This window comes from Drosophila sulfurigaster, chromosome 2L, assembly GCF_023558435.1.
Source record: "Drosophila sulfurigaster albostrigata strain 15112-1811.04 chromosome 2L, ASM2355843v2, whole genome shotgun sequence".
Lineage (NCBI taxonomy): Eukaryota > Metazoa > Arthropoda > Insecta > Diptera > Drosophilidae > Drosophila > Drosophila sulfurigaster.
Window position 1 is genome coordinate 16,057,691 of NC_084881.1, and position 15,524 is coordinate 16,073,214.

At 42.4% G+C, this 15,524-nt stretch overlaps 6 protein-coding genes across 7 annotated transcripts; 3 read left to right on the forward strand and 3 right to left on the reverse strand.

Annotated features, from left to right (window-relative positions):
* Positions 1-57: 57 nt before the first annotated feature.
* LOC133845880 (uncharacterized) lies at positions 58-1,742 on the reverse strand. The gene has a single exon (XM_062280510.1). The coding sequence runs from the start codon at positions 1,174-1,176 to the stop codon at positions 625-627; it is 552 nt and encodes a 183-aa protein (XP_062136494.1). The 5' UTR covers positions 1,177-1,742; the 3' UTR covers positions 58-624.
* Positions 1,743-1,873: 131 nt separating this feature from the next.
* On the forward strand, positions 1,874-2,967 carry LOC133845860 (uncharacterized). The gene has a single exon (XM_062280476.1). It carries the CDS (start codon positions 1,874-1,876, stop codon positions 2,753-2,755), a length of 882 nt encoding a protein of 293 aa, XP_062136460.1. The 3' UTR covers positions 2,756-2,967.
* Positions 2,747-5,339, reverse strand: LOC133845865 (glucosamine-6-phosphate isomerase). Of its 2 annotated transcripts, XM_062280489.1 has the most exons (6): positions 5,155-5,339; positions 4,614-4,743; positions 4,418-4,545; positions 3,815-4,356; positions 3,561-3,618; positions 2,747-2,947 (listed from the first exon to the last, which is right to left on the reverse strand). In XM_062280489.1, coding segments are annotated over exons 2-6 (828 nt in total). In that variant the 5' UTR covers positions 4,712-4,743; positions 5,155-5,339; the 3' UTR covers positions 2,747-2,945. The 2 variants fall into 2 exon arrangements, with proteins under 2 accessions (XP_062136473.1, XP_062136482.1); XM_062280498.1 differs by lacking the exon at positions 3,561-3,618 and having other exon boundaries at positions 5,155-5,335.
* A 972-nt stretch (positions 5,340-6,311) lies between these two features.
* Positions 6,312-9,962, reverse strand: LOC133845856 (lamin Dm0). Its single transcript, XM_062280461.1, has 4 exons — positions 9,820-9,962; positions 9,169-9,235; positions 8,610-9,092; positions 6,312-8,542 (listed from the first exon to the last, which is right to left on the reverse strand). Exons 3-4 carry the CDS (start codon positions 9,070-9,072, stop codon positions 7,143-7,145), a joined length of 1,863 nt encoding a protein of 620 aa, XP_062136445.1. The 5' UTR covers positions 9,073-9,092; positions 9,169-9,235; positions 9,820-9,962; the 3' UTR covers positions 6,312-7,142.
* A 312-nt stretch (positions 9,963-10,274) lies between these two features.
* On the forward strand, positions 10,275-13,279 carry LOC133845912 (ATP-dependent RNA helicase WM6). The gene is made up of 8 exons (XM_062280575.1): positions 10,275-10,425; positions 10,646-10,891; positions 10,955-11,178; positions 11,246-11,429; positions 11,493-11,611; positions 12,482-12,613; positions 12,681-13,083; positions 13,144-13,279. Exons 2-8 carry the CDS (start codon positions 10,693-10,695, stop codon positions 13,155-13,157), a joined length of 1,275 nt encoding a protein of 424 aa, XP_062136559.1. The 5' UTR covers positions 10,275-10,425; positions 10,646-10,692; the 3' UTR covers positions 13,158-13,279.
* A 232-nt stretch (positions 13,280-13,511) lies between these two features.
* On the forward strand, positions 13,512-15,473 carry LOC133847949 (glycoprotein endo-alpha-1,2-mannosidase; the record flags this gene model as incomplete). The annotated part of the gene is made up of 3 exons (XM_062283294.1): positions 13,512-14,503; positions 14,561-14,789; positions 14,859-15,473. Coding segments are annotated over 3 exons (1,479 nt in total), but the record flags the coding sequence as incomplete, so codon positions are not given.
* Positions 15,474-15,524: the final 51 nt, after the last annotated feature.

A 15,524-nucleotide genomic window follows, 5' to 3' on the forward strand; every position in this document is an offset into this window, starting at 1 on the left:
GCGAAATGGGAACTGGAACATTATATAATAAAACACAAAAATAAACTCCAAAATGTTGGACTAATTTTCTATAAGGGGAACAGTATTTGTAATAAGAGAAAGTATTTAGAACTTTTAACAAGGAACACAATTTACTCAGCAAAATTCAAAACTTTATGTGCCAAGCACCTTCACCCAATTCACAGTCCCAAGTATTTCAAGTAGTATTTTTAACCCTCAAAGAAATAAAAAAAGCAGCAAGCGGAGCCAGAAATGTCAGTCAATCAGTATGTATGTGTGTGTGTGTGTGTGTGTGTGTGTATAAAGGACATTGGTCCTTGACGGCTCGCAACACCAAACGAAGTCGAGATGCAGTGGAAATCCGCAATTACATTTACCAATTGGGGACATTAATTATGCAATAGGGGTTAAGCGGTTGCCCAGGGACATCGACACGGGGCACATTGAACTTTCTGTGTTTGGAAGTTGGTCAAATGACAAATGCGATGGCAATATATTTTTTTTGTAATCAGTGTCAAGAGGACAGTTTAATTGCGTTGAGAAACAAAAACAAATACATAGACTATATTAAAACTAAAACTATATCTTAACTACATTTACAATACATATATAACTAGGCTATAACTAATCCCGATACTTGTCCTTGCTGCTGGGCTTCTTGGAGGAGATGAGCGTACGGCGTTTCAAACGCTTAACCTTTGTCTTTTCACGTTTCCGCAGCTTCTCTTGGGCCAAATGCAATATGGTATTGCGTAGCTTGACCCGATAGTTCATCAGATTATTCAGTTCACTATTCAATGGTGCAGCCAAGGGAGCTCGATTCTCGGTATTATCATCATCATCGTCATCTGTTAGCAGGGCCAATTGTTGCTCAGCCCATTCGGTATCCGAATCAAAGTCATCCAACGATAGTGCCACATTCTGTTGCGTTTGCTTTTGCTGCTTGAGCAGCTCCTCGGTGAGCAGCAATTTGGATGAGGCCCATTTGATCGCCGACTGCTGCTTAAGTCCCATTTGCTGGCGATAGTGAAAGAGTTGCAGCGATACATTTGTCTTGGGTTCATCCTGATTCTGCGTCTCGTTGGCATCGTCGCCATCTGTTAGATCAATTACTGGCATTGGATTGACAACAGCCAAAGGCTTTTCAGGCGACATTTTACTTTCAGAGACTCCCATATTGCTCGATTCTATGTTCACTCTCGTAGTATGCGTGTGTGTGCTTTAATAGTTCAGTGAGATCTGACAGCTGCAACTCATTTGCACTCCATCTTATATGTCAACAGGTATAAATCAGGCATCGACTCTAACATCTGCTCTCCGCGGATTAACGTCACGATCCTTGGAAGGCATTCGCGAAAATGCGTTGTCAAATTTTTGGTGTAAAGTTTTGCCATAAAATAAGTTCCCTCGATTTACCTGCCTGCTACTTATGTAGTCAAGGGAAAAGGCCTACTTGGAAAACCGAGCGACCAACCGAACGAACGAACGCAAGTCCGAACACTGATTTATAGCGACCCTTTTATTGACCTGCTTGGCTAGAAGTGAGCATGTCCTTACCTATCCTTGCAGGTTACGACAGGCTCAAACGCGCTCGGATTGTTTGATGCAAATTATCAGGTAATGATTGCAGGCTAATCCACGAACCGCAAACTGTATTTAAACTCACTGCGATGTCCTTCGAATTATCAGTCGCATCTGAATCTTCAGAGTTACAACATCGTTACAACTTTGTCATCTTGACTTCGTCAGCAACACTTCTTTGTTCAAATCTGAATCTTAAGCGTTACAACTGTGCCATCTTGACTTTGTCACCAACACTTTGTTATAACACATCACCAACACTTTCAACACAATCAAATCAGTTAAAATCATCATGGACAACTCAATGGAGCAAATTTCAGTGGTGCAGTCTCCCATCGATGCTCAGAGTCAGATCTTCATCTTCAACTCGCCAGCACATTGTACGGACCAGCAGCAGGAACAGCAATTGATGACATTTCCCTCATTCCCGGGTCACATCGACGGCATTCAAGGTTACTATGTGGTCTACAAACACGATCACTACATCGTCAGCAATCCACCAGACTACAAGAGTCCGACAAAGCGCAGTTTCCTCAACGAGTGCATCCGCCAACTGTATGTGATCAATGGCATGGCACATCATCTCAATTGGCTGCCCACCTTCCCGATGACCGATCGCCAAAGACTGTGGCAACAAGTGGACTATTGCCTGCGTCCCGAGCGTCTCACTGTCGAGGGCAGAGCAATGAAGCATGTGAAGCGCCAATTGTTCAGAGAATCGCAGCGTGAACGCAAAGTACTGCGCAGCAAAGTCAATCGTAGCGTCTACTGGGGCACCACCACCGTCTCCAACTATAGGAATCTGCGCCATCACATTGGACGTCACCGTGTGAAGCGCAGCTACCTCACCGGAGTGCGACGCAATGTGCTGCAGCAGCTGGTGCGTGAGAACGTTACACAGGAGATGATCAACACACCTTCAGTCTGCGAGGGCATCATCGTGGCCGCCGAGCGCATCTTCAATGTGAATCCCACCGTGATGCAAACACTAACGGAGCGTGCCAAGGAAATATTTGCCAAGGAGAAGGCGCGTCTGGCAGCGGAGAAAACAGCATACATTCTGGAGGAGTCAGTGCGTTCGGTAATCTATGCCAAGCAACTGTTTCATCTCATTCAGAATCCCGAGGAGCTTGCCTATGCGGAGCAACAAATACTCGAGACTGGCTGTTGTTAAGAAGGAGGAAGTTTCTTTCTCTTTATACACACACATTAACAAAACATATACAATGCACAGTGTTTCCTAAAGTAAGATAAGTATATCATCATCATCATCCAGCCATCATCCGTCCTGCTTGAGAGCACACATCACATCTTTGCGTTACGTCTTTTGCTGTTCAATTAGCTTGGCATGAACATCCATAAGGCTCTGCAAATGATACAAAATTATTAACATCGGAAAACAGTCTACAAAATGTGGTTAACATTACATAGTATAAGAATCACTTGACGTATGAGTAAACTAACTCTGATACAAATACATTTACTTAATATAAGCAACGAGTGCTCTCAATATTTGCTTCCTGCTGTTAATCAACTTAACAGTCTGATAAGCCGATAATAGCATGATTTTCATAACAGTCTAGTTTTAAGCATATTTAGTATTTAGTCACAATTTTCATTTTGTATACACTACAAGTAATAACAAATAAAAAGAATAACAAAAAAAATATACTTAAAGGTTCTTTTCGATTTAACAAAAACAGTTCTTTTCCATTTAGGATGGTCAAATCGATAAGTGATACAATTAGTCTTGATTGCAGTTCTTGAATTTTCTTGAATTTCTTAAGTTTCATTTGCTTTAACCATCTGAAAACGAACTCAAAAAGATTAAAGTTACATTACAGTTTTATATGCTTGTATATAATTCTATAACATTATATCATTGAAATATCGATTTCTCACTGTGAGTAACTCTATAACTCTCTTAAACATTAAACTATATAGAATTGGGGACACAACCATCTTTGGTTATACATTACATTTGAAGTTCGTGTAACCTTCCTGAGAGTCGCCTTCGTTTGTATCTCTTAGAATGCCCTGCGAAATTATTATCCAAAAATTAGCCAGATGGTCTGCAATCACCAAACCATATAAACCATGTTGTAAGTGTACCGCGCTACCATCTAATAGGTTAGTAATACAGCCAACTAATCCAGCACCTCTACAAGCTAAATCTTAACCCTAAACCGTAAGTCTCATAAGCCTGAACAATCAACTAAGCCCGCGTAGCTACCTTGAAGTATTTAACCGTCTTGACACGCAGCTCCAGCGTTGCATCCTCATCACAGATCATCAGTGTATTCGCATGCTGTTGGAATGCACTAACTGTCCACATATGATTGACGCCCTCCTCGATGGCTTTGTACAGAGCGAAAGCTTTGTGGGCGCCAGTGATCAGAATCATCACCTCATTCGAGTCCATCACAGTGCCAACGCCCACAGTGAGCGCCTGCTTGGGTACTTTGCTCATGTCGTTGTCAAAGAAGCGCGCATTCGCCTCGAGTGTATCCTGGGCCAGAGTTTTAACACGTGTTCGTGAGACCAGCGATGAACCAGGCTCATTGAATGCTATGTGACCATCGGGTCCAATGCCACCAATGAACAACTCGACGCCACCAGCTTCCTTGATCTGCTCCTCGAATTTATTGCACTCGGCAACCAAATCGGGTGCATTGCCATCTAAGATATGAACATTTGCGGGCTCAATGTCGATGTGCTTGAAGAAGTTGTGCCACATGAAGTAGTGATAGCTCTCGTGATGATCGCGTGGAAGTCCTGCAAATAAACTTGATGATTAGTTTCAAATTTAAATGGGAGAAAAGATTAAACCACTCACCCACATATTCGTCCATGTTGAAGGTTTTGACATATTGGAAGGATACCTTTCCCTGCTTGTGGAACTCAATCAGTTCCCTGTACATGCCCAATGGTGTGCTGCCCGTGGGCAAGCCCAGCACAAAGTATCTGACAAACGAAAGTAATTACAATTATTGTAGATAAGCCATATCTGAAGTGGAATGAAATGAGCTCACTTATTCGGTCCCGGATTGAAGTCATTAATGCGCTTGGCCACATACTTGGCAGCCCACTTGCCAACCGAATCGCTAGTCTCCAAAATGATTAAACGCATATTGAAATTTGGAATTTAAATGTATTACAGTACTGAAAAAGATTGTAGATAAGGTCTGATTAGATCAAGCAGAGTAGTGTTTATATTTCTAGCTGGCTCGTAAACACAACACAATGGGTGGCAATCCATTGATAAAAGTTCAGTACATTAACAGTGCACGCTCGATATGGTTAATCAATAAGCTAATAATTATGTATGACAAGTACTAATTATTAATAATCTAATCATGATTTAATATGTATATTGACTATTAATAGAATTTAGTTCCAAGTTGGAATTAATAAAACTTGAATTTACTTTATTTCACTTTTCGTTAATTAGTTTCAATTGACCCTCATGTCGAATGTGCACTGTACATAGGTGACAGCTACATCACTTTCGCTCTCTACAGTTCCCAGCTTTGTACTTGAAGGAGGACGCTTGACGGTCGTCAAGTTACTCACCTTAGCAATGTTAACGAAGCGCTTGACAATACTTAACGAACAGACTGCAGCCGCAGCAACAACTACAACAACAAAAGGCAGTGAATATCGCACAGCTGGAGAGCAAAAAAAATTGCTAGCGGTCAACTTGGAGCGTTCGCGTTGAGTTCGAGACTGGCGAGACGACGAGCTGTGGATGACGCTTTAATTTGGCTGCCAATTTATATACACTATACTATATGTATGCACAAAACGCGATTAGCTCTTGTCGGGGGGCCGCGCTCTTTGTTGCGATAAAGAGAGTAATAATAAGCAGAGCTGCAGCCAATGCCAAGCATACTAGTTAACGCTTGTGTACAATTGTAACCTTGATATACTTTAACGTTATCGCGCGCATATTTGCCAATACAACGATTAAACCTACATTATCAGTTAAAGTGACAGTTTAGCTGCAACCACAACAGAACCACACAGTTGATTAAAACAAAAAAAAAAGCAACACATGCAGCGCGACAACTGGTTGAATGAACTTGCCGCTATCCGTTTGAGTCATTCACACAGTGAGTGGCCTGTTTGAGTGAATTATGCCGCTGCGGCGTTGCCAGACTGTTTACAACCGGTCGAGAGCATAATTGAGCGGAATTCAAGTCACAGCACATACTCACACACACACACGCACGCACAGAATAAATAAAGTCCAAAAATAACTCAACATAGAAGAGTGAAAGAGAACAAACACGTAAGCACGTAAAGCACAATATCGGAATATTTTCAATAACTAGACTGCCCCATTTTATGAAACATTTTGTTTTTATTATTTATTTAGCAATTACATTCTTAATTATAAAAATTAATTTCATTTTTTGTTTGTAGTTTAGTATAGTTCTGGACATGACCACACCCACGCAATAAAACACTTTGTATCGTTGCTCTTGTTGAGTTGCTTTCTAGTTGGGTTACAGGGAAAAACCGGTTCAGCGTCCCGAAAAAAGTTGTCCAAATACAAAAAAAAAAGATTCTAACGAGCACCAGCCAACGTCGGAGAAGAGAACGGGGCATTTGTCCTAAGAATATGAATCGTTTTAAAAATATATTGCAGGCTTCTCATCTAAAAACATTTATGCGCGTGCTTTGAGGAAATCTTTTTTCTTTTTTCCAAATTGTTTGCTGCTGATATAGTTGTTGTTATATAGAATTGTATTTTTATATGCTCTGCTTGGTACAAAATATAGACTTAATTTTAGTATACATACGCGGTATTGTTAAGGAGCTTACATGTGGGTGTTTTTGTGTAGTTTAAGTTGTATTTTATTGTTTAGTTTAACATGAGCTCTCGTCGTATGTTTAAATCTGCTTACAAAACTATATTTCTATATATATAAATGTATTTTCTCTTTTGTTTTTTATTTGTTGGTTGATATAATTGGGGTCACACAAATGCATCGAAAATGCTGCGTTTTCTTTTTCAGCATTTCCAAAGCATTTTGAACGGACAAAGTAAAAAGAACGGAAAATATAGTTTTTTTTTTGTTTTTTGTAAATTCTATGTGGTTGTATAATCGTAGTGTATGAAGGAACACATTATAATTATAAACATACCAAATAAAGTTTACAAGCTTATTATTATAAGTTTTAGCAGGTATGAATTTGGAAGTGGATAACTTTGATTTTGAATGTGAAACACGTAACGTTAATAGTTAATAAATTTTTGTTGTTTTTGATATTTGTCATTTTGAAAAGAACACGAAACGGAACAAGGGAAAAAGAAATGAAACGTGAAAGAAATTTTGAAATACATGTAAATCGTTAAACTGCCTCCAATGGCAATGGGTGGGTTGACAAACTATGAATAAATTAAATTAAGTCTTCTGCTTAGGGTAGCCACAAAAAATGGATTGCTTAACCTTAACGCTGGATACTTTTAACTGTCGGTTGTTGTTCTCTATGTGTTAATCTGGCTGCTGTTTGTTTTAATTATTATCGTAGAGCGCTCTTCTCTCTCCGTTCTCTTACATAAGCGAGCACTTCTCATCGGTCCGATTGGGTTCTCCCTGTTGATGATACAGCTGCTCGTTGCCATCAACAGCGCTAATGCTGCGTCGACGACTGAGACGCGAGGAGGACACATGTGTGGAGACCGTACGCTTCAATCGCTCATAGTTGGCCACCGATTCGCCATCGGCATTCAAGAGCACCGTCTTTGTGATGTCGCCCACCATCCATTTCTGCTGCTTCATCACAATGTTCGATGGCGGCTCGTGTGTGGCCCTCGAGTCCGAGGACCAAACGGTGACAGTGGCATTTGGTTCGATTTTCACCGAACGATGGAACTTGTAGGTGGTGGCTGGACCACCTTCGTTGAGCGAGCGCTGCAGCTGCCAGCCACCAATGGCAACCTCTTCGTTGCCCTTGTTGTACAGCTTTACGTAGTTGCCCTCTGGATCGATCTCTTTGATCTCCACATTGCTCTTGGCACTGGACGTGATATAGAAGTCGGAGAGACTGCGATCTTCCGACTCATCGACAACGGCGCGCTTACGCTTCAGTGCCCCAGACGGGGTGCGTCGCGAGGGTGTGGCACGTGAGCTGCGCAACGATTGGCTAAACGACTGTACAGTCGCAGTGTTGGCTGGCGTAATATTCAAACGCGCCTCCTCGCCCACCAGCAGCTTGTCGTATGCAGCAATCTCGAGATCGAGTGAGACTTTAATGTCCATCAGATCCTGGTATTCTTGCAGCTGCAGTGCCATCTCTTCGCGCAAACGATGCAGCTCCTTCTCGAGCAGTGCAATGTCATGGCCGTGACGTTCGCGATCATTGTCCAACTGCTGTTCCAACTCACGAATACGCGCATTCAACACAGCATTAGTGGACTCCAAGTCGTTGATCTTGGCATTCAAGCCCTCGATGCGAATGCGTGAATTGCGCAGCTCCTCGATGGACTTGTGTGTCGAGTTGTGAGTACGCGAAGCGGCATCCTGCAGACTACGTATCTTGGCCTCATACAGCGATTCAATGTCATCGCGATTGTTGCGCATCTGCTCCTCGTATTGGCTGCGCAGTTCGTGCAACGATTGTTGCAGCTTAGCCTCATATTCCGAGGACAGACGCCCATCAATCTCGCTGTATTCGGTTTGGCGAATGCGACGCGATTCGTTAATCTCCTGGACATGAACTTGATCCTTCAGAGAGAGCTCTTCGCGCAGACTCTGTATGTTGTTCTCGAGATCAACGCGTGCCAATGTCTCTTGCTCAAGATTCTTGCGAGTATCATCCAGCTGCTTGCGCAAACGGTCCAGCTCCTTGAGCACCTCGTTCAACTCATCGACAGCCTTTTTGCGATCCGTATTGGCTTGATTGAATTTATTGCTTAGCTCATTGGCGCGCGACTCATAAATGCGGGCATTAGCTGGAGGGACGGAAAAAGAGGGTTGTTTATTGGGAATGCCATTATTTATGTTAGTATTAGAACTCACCCTCAGCAGCGCTGCATTCCTTGGTCTTTTTGTCCAGACGCGCAGTCAACTCTTCGTTCTCCTCCCACAAGCGTTTCGTATCGATCTCGAGTTTGGCGCGTTCCCGTGATGTTTCGTCGAGCAGTCGACGTGCCTCGATCAGTTCCGTCTCATAAATGTTCTTAATGTTGGTCGTCTCACGGGTGACAGTGTCACGTGTTGTCTGCACCTCGATGCTAAGGCGCGAGTTCTCCGTCTCCAAGTTGCGCACACGATCGATGTAACAGGCCAGACGATCGTTCAGATTCTGCAGCTCGACCTTCTCCACGAGGCGCGAATGGCGCGTGGGGCTTAATGGGCTATTCGCCTGTTGCGATTGCGACTGCGACGATTGATGTTGCGGCGGAGCAGTTGGTGGCAGCGGGGTCGAAGTGCTGCCGGGCTGCGGCGTCGCGGTGCCAGCGCGTCGGGATTTAGTTGACATTTTTCTTGTTTTGGAGCTTTCTGCTTATGACGACAAAAAAAATACATAAATTAATTTCAAGTCAGCTAATAAATGTTTAACTCATTTTTAACTGACCTTAATACGTTTTAATATGCTCTCTCAGCTCGAGATATTTTTGCGCGCAATCGTTTTGCTATTGGGCCTGATAAAATTCCAAACAGAACAGAAATGTTGAAATGAAATATAAAAAAAATAACAAAAACTACTCAAACTCGAAACATGCGGAAGAGAGCGAGGCAAACACAAAACGAAAGCGAAACGAGTTTACTCTGCAGCGCGCTCGCTCACTCACTCATTCGCGCTCTCAGAGCGCAAACACGTTACCACACAGATTTTCACTCAAGCGACTGTACTAAAGCGAACGAATGAAAAAACAATTCGAGTGACTTTTGTGCGGCGTTTTGTTTATGGGAGGCGTAGGGTAACAAATATAGGCGGGTGCGGCAACGAAATGTATAGAAATTATGCTGTATACCATAACACAGCACTTTATAAGCAATGCATGGCATTAGTTGCATTGAAATTAACCGCTTGCAATTGCACAATATGGCGATTTTAATTCACAATTTGCCATTTCATGTCGGCATTTTGTTACAGGCTGCAGGGGGGAGACTTGTCACTGAGGCCTTTTCTTTTTGGGAGGGAAACAGGGCCACTCGCACATTTTCAATACATTTCGCGAAAAAAAGTAAATTATCTATAGCTGTAGTTATTTAGAAAACTTACGTTTGCACTAATATTTAATCGAAAACTCCACTATATCCAAAAATTCTTTATTACCGACGAAAAAACGCGGCCGACGTTAAATTTTTTCTCTTGAGTAAAACTGACGCTCCGCGTGCAGAGTGTTACCGCAAGTTTTGATACAAAATGCACTTTTTTACGACAATAAAATGTAAAATGGTTACACCCTGTTAAGTTACAACATGTTTCAAACTATACGCGCAAAAAAAATTCTTTGCCCTGTTAATACAAATAGAAAATGTAACATCTCTGTGCTCACCTTATAATTTATATATTTGACTTCCAAAATGTAACTATCAGACATAAGTTAGAGGTTGTAATTTTAGGTTGCAATTTTACAATTTCGTTTAACCTTACGAAATATTGAAGATCGAAAAGACTACTCAACGGGCCGCAAATATATTACGTTTTTAGTGTGACCATATCAAGCCTAATTTAAATCAGTAGTATAAACAGCATATTTTGTAAAGTCACTTGCGGTCACGCTGTGCAATTTCGTCGTCACATTAACGCTGTCTCGTTTTTTCTCTGATCGTTGTAAAGCGACAGAAATTTTATTTAAACAAAAATAAAGAATTCTTGCAAAAGGTAAGCAGTGTGAAAGGCTACTATAATTCGTTCGAAAACAAAGAAATGCAAATGCAATTTCGTGTAGTTGTGCAATTACGAAGTGTACCCAAGATTCACGGTGGTGAAAAACAAGATGGCGGAGTACATACGCCGGTTTGGCGCATAAAAACGCGGCATTTATGACACACACATACAAACGCCTGTAATTTTACAAAAAGCCATTTTTCTTTTCGCCCAGAATTGTAATTTTCATCTGCGTAAAAAACACAGACAAAAGAATAAAAAATGGCCGATAATGACGATCTTCTCGATTACGAGGATGAGGAGCAGAACGAGACCACTGCGGTTGAGACGCAAGAGGCACCAAAGAAAGACGTTAAGGGAACTTATGTCTCCATACACAGTTCGGGCTTCCGTGACTTTTTGCTGAAACCGGAAATATTGCGTGCAATTGTTGACTGCGGTTTCGAGCATCCATCCGAAGGTAAGTGAAATTGTGTACAGTTGTGTACGCACAATTATTTATGATGAAATATTCCATTTACAGTTCAGCATGAGTGCATTCCTCAAGCTGTACTCGGCATGGATATTTTATGCCAGGCCAAGTCCGGTATGGGCAAAACTGCGGTGTTTGTGCTTGCGACATTGCAGCAACTGGAACCCTCCGATAATAACACTTGTCACGTCTTGGTCATGTGCCACACTCGCGAGCTGGCATTCCAAATTAGCAAGGAGTACGAGCGCTTCTCCAAATATATGCCAACAGTCAAGGTAGGTTTGCTATAGAAACAGTTCTGTTTTTAGAATTTGTTACTAATTAAGCGATGTGTTCTTTTAGGTTGCTGTGTTCTTTGGCGGTCTGGCGATTCAAAAGGACGAAGAGACGTTGAAGAACGGTACGCCGCACATTGTTGTCGGCACACCAGGACGCATTTTGGCATTGATTCGCAACAAAAAGTTGAACCTGAAGCACTTGAAGCACTTTGTTCTGGACGAATGCGACAAGATGTTGGAGCAACTGGGTACGCTTATCTATTGCAATGATTTCATAAGTCACATGTAATAATATATATTCTCTTTTGCAGACATGCGTCGCGATGTGCAGGAGATTTTCCGTAGCACACCACACGGCAAACAAGTTATGATGTTCTCGGCTACTTTGAGCAAAGAGATACGTCCTGTTTGCAAAAAGTTTATGCAAGATGTAAATATCTTCGTCGCACTACTACTACTACTACTACCACTACTCTTACGACCATTAGCTATAATAATCTGTTACCAAATCGCGTCGCACGCCGCCAATCGTAATCAATTTCAAAAGCAGCTGTCATCACACTATATTCCCTTCAAAATGGTTGAACGCGAATCAATTCAATTTAAAAGTCCATTACTCATTAAACGATATCGATTTCCTGCTCGTTGAATTCCAAAACACCATATTCCAAAATGGTTAAACGCGTTATTTATAAACGATGCTTGGGCACTTTAACGTGCATAACAAATATATGAAAATCCTCATTCTTATCACTGCCAGAACCATTTTCTAAATGGTTAAACGCGAACACTACAAACGTAAAACACGCTTAGTGCGTATAAAAAAAATCAAAATCTCGTACATAACCTTTTAAAACCATTTTCTAAATGGTTAAACGCGTTAAATACATTCGCAATATATAAAACAACCTGCTATAACAAAGAAAGAAAATGCAAAAAGGAATCGCAATCAACACACAATGATAAGCAACTGAACCTCAAGTCACACACACTCAAAACGATACTCCGAAAAAACGTCTGATGTCCGCATGGAGCGATTGCTACTTGCCGCACAGCCTTTGGGGGCATATTGACGATAATGGGGCACACACAGCAGTGCAGCACGCCGCACAATGACATCCAAACAACAACATTAAATACGATACGAGAATAGTTGATGATGATGGTTAAAAAATAGCGTGGCCGTATGTAGAATTTGTAGGCGTACCTTAGCTTAAGTTGCATTTCTTTTGCAATCATGTCAATTTTAATTATGTTTCCTATAAAATATCACATAAATTTCCTAATATTTTTAAAATAGCCCATGGAAGTGTATGTGGACGATGAAGCCAAATTAACGTTGCACGGCCTGCAGCAGCATTATGTCAACCTCAAGGAGAACGAGAAGAACAAGAAGCTGTTCGAACTGCTCGATGTGCTCGAATTCAATCAAGTAACACTTGCACAGGATGTGAATTAATTAGACGATTGTTATACTGAGATACATTCTCTTTTTGTAGGTTGTCATATTTGTCAAGTCGGTGCAACGTTGTGTGGCACTTGCACAACTGCTGACTGAGCAGAATTTCCCTGCGATTGGCATTCATCGTGGCATGAATCAGGATGAGCGTTTGAATCGTTATCAGCAATTCAAGGATTTCCAGAAGCGCATTTTGGTGGCCACAAATCTTTTTGGTCGCGGCATGGATATTGAGCGTGTCAATATTGTGTTCAACTACGACATGCCCGAGGATTCGGATACCTATCTGCATCGAGTGGCACGTGCTGGACGTTTCGGTACCAAAGGCCTGGCCATTACCTTTGTCTCCGATGAGAACGATGCCAAGACACTGAATGAGGTGCAGGATCGTTTCGATGTCAACATCAGCGAACTGCCCGAAGAAATTGATCTCTCTACATACAGTAAGTTCTATCGAAAAATTCAATTAACTCTAAGCTAACGAGAATGTTTTTATTTTTTAGTCGAGGGACGCTAAGAATTGAAAATATATGCATATGACAAGAATGCATTCATACATTTTTATAAACTCTACTTTATAACTAAATAAAATACAATCCAAAAACCATAATGTTGACGTACAAAGACAAACCCACAAAATTTGATGTTTTGTTATGTAAAGGAAAAAAAAGGGGTTAATTTTTTTGGAAGTCTGCACGTCCGTTTTGGGACATGCGCAAAGCATTCCGAGTTTCCGGCAATTGCTGGGCATGTTGTAGACTAACCCGGGGACGGGGTTGGGGGTTTCCTTTTTCTGTTTTGGGGGGTGGACAGTAGCAAAGAAGCTGAAGCAGAGCAGACGCAACGATAAGAAGGCACAACAATGTGAAAAATTTTAACGAAAACAAAATGCTGCTCAAAAAAATATGTGAAAACGCGACGCAAGGTCAAGATACTGTTGCTGGTGACCATTGTGGCTCTCATCGTAATTACCTGCATCATTTTGCTGGGTTCCTCGTCGGCGACAAGTGGCTCGAGTGTGGAGCGTTTGCTGGACGAACGCTTCATAGCACGTGCCTATCAACCGCAATCGGAGGAGCAACAACAACAGCAGCCGCGGGATGTGGCGGCAGCATTGCTGCAACCACAACGTGAACATGGTGTCATAGTGCCGGAGAAATACGATGAGCAAAAGATCAAGACACGCATTATGCAGAATCGCCTGCAGCAGCTGAAGCAACAACAGCAACGCGACGCTGAAGCAGAACAGGCGCGCACAACGTTGGATGCATTGGCGACAGCTGTGCACATTTTCTACACAGCTCCCGTGCCGTGGTACAAGTCCAAGAAGCCACCATTGCCAGCGCCCGAGCATCCCAATGAGGTGGCACTGCCGTTGACCACGCCGAAGCCCGTGAAGATTCTAAACACCGCCTTCTACCCAGCGCTAGGGCTGTATAAGCCAAGTGCCAAGCTTCTGGGCCAGCACTTTGAAAACATACGCAGCTGTGGCATTGGAGTGCTCATCCTGAGCTATAGCAAGCCGACAGATCCAGCGCTGCTGCATCAAATCATTGAGCTGGCGCCGCAGCACAATCTGAGCGTCACCTTTGAGCTGAGCGTGGCTGGGAATCGAACCGTGGAGTATTTGCGTCAACAGCTGCAGGATATAGCCACATATGCGGAGTTGCCTGGGTTCTATCGCGTGTGGAGCCAATCTCGGGCCGCATTGATGCCTGTGCTCTATGTCAGCAATGCCTACAAGCTGAGCGAGAGTTTGGGTCGTCAGATGTGTCACGTTACAGCGCTGTCGAAGCCGCCGGGAAAAGAGGATGCAGGTGGACTGCGGAGTGTGCTGGATGCTTTCTTCATAGGACACATCAGGTGAGTATTGAGAACCTATCTATCAACTGTAATTAAAATACTTCATTTCTTACACAGACTTAAAAGCCATGCGGATGTGCTGCGACGTCTATGCTTCGATGGCTTCTACAGCAAGCTGCCCAGCAATGGAGCCGTTTTTGCCAGCACCTGGAAGAATTGGTCATATCTCAAGTCGTATGCACTGTCCTACAAGATGCTGTTTGTGCCGACAGTTGGTCCCGGCTTTGCGGAGCGTAATAAATTTCCGCGGCACGGCGACATACAACGACATCGCAGCAACGGACGCGTAAGTGGAGCAACTGCATCATCCACCAGAACTTTAATTTAATAATTGTTCGTATTTTTAAATTTATAGTACTATGGCGTAGCCTGGCGCACAGCAATACTCAATCATGTGGGCTTCATCAGCATTGCCAGCTATAATAATTGGCCCGACGGCAGTCAGATTGAGGAGGTGGTGCCACGTGCTGGTTTCCTCGATTATAATCCGGGATCGAAGACCAAGTATTTGGATTTAACCGCACATTGGGTGGGCAACTTCTTAAAGACACGTCAGGAGGCAGCTGGAGTTGCTCAAAACTGTTATGAGCTGCTCAACAATACAATATGTTGAGGGGATGAGTGAATTGATCTGATCGGGGGGAATTCATATCGACGAGAATCAAACTGTTGCCTTACCCCGAGGATGTGGGCAAAGTGTGTGCGTTTACTTTAAAAGCAAATCGAAAATTGCATGCCACGAAATTACTTTCTTAAAAACTGTTAAATAAGTCCAGTCTTCTCATACTCATAATCTGCCTATATAGCAAACAATACAATTATCTATGTATCTGCCAAACAAAAACAAAACAAAACAAAAAACCTATGTAAAGTGCAAGCAATATATACTCTTAGGTAGTGTTAACACTAGTATACTAAAAAAAAAACAACAAAACTAAATGCAATTAACTTTTTCTTAACTAGGGCTTCAGAGCCAGATTATTAAACATTTTTTTAGCTTTTCGATAAGTATTGAAATTAA

Bases quoted from the DNA above. Each gene is read 5' to 3' on its own strand.
- LOC133845880 (XM_062280510.1), bottom strand. From the start codon at position 1,176: ATGGGAGTCTCTGAAAGTAAAATGTCGCCTGAAAAGCCTTTGGCTGTT.
- LOC133845860 (XM_062280476.1), top strand. From the start codon at position 1,874: ATGGACAACTCAATGGAGCAAATTTCAGTGGTGCAGTCTCCCATCGAT.
- LOC133845865 (XM_062280489.1), bottom strand. From the start codon at position 4,711: ATGCGTTTAATCATTTTGGAGACTAGCGATTCGGTTGGCAAGTGGGCT. The intron at 4,546-4,613 runs GTGAGCTCATTT...TTCGTTTGTCAG, and splicing joins TTCAATCCGGGACCGAATAA to ATACTTTGTGCTGGGCTTGC. The intron at 3,619-3,814 runs GTAGCTACGCGG...ATAATTTCGCAG, and splicing joins AGACGGTTAAATACTTCAAG to GGCATTCTAAGAGATACAAA.
- LOC133845856 (XM_062280461.1), bottom strand. From the start codon at position 9,072: ATGTCAACTAAATCCCGACGCGCTGGCACCGCGACGCCGCAGCCCGGC. The intron at 8,543-8,609 runs GTGAGTTCTAAT...CCGTCCCTCCAG, and splicing joins GGAATGCAGCGCTGCTGAGG to CTAATGCCCGCATTTATGAG.
- LOC133845912 (XM_062280575.1), top strand. From the start codon at position 10,693: ATGGCCGATAATGACGATCTTCTCGATTACGAGGATGAGGAGCAGAAC. The intron at 11,179-11,245 runs GTAGGTTTGCTA...GTGTTCTTTTAG, and splicing joins AATATATGCCAACAGTCAAG to GTTGCTGTGTTCTTTGGCGG. The intron at 12,614-12,680 runs GTAACACTTGCA...CTCTTTTTGTAG, and splicing joins ATGTGCTCGAATTCAATCAA to GTTGTCATATTTGTCAAGTC.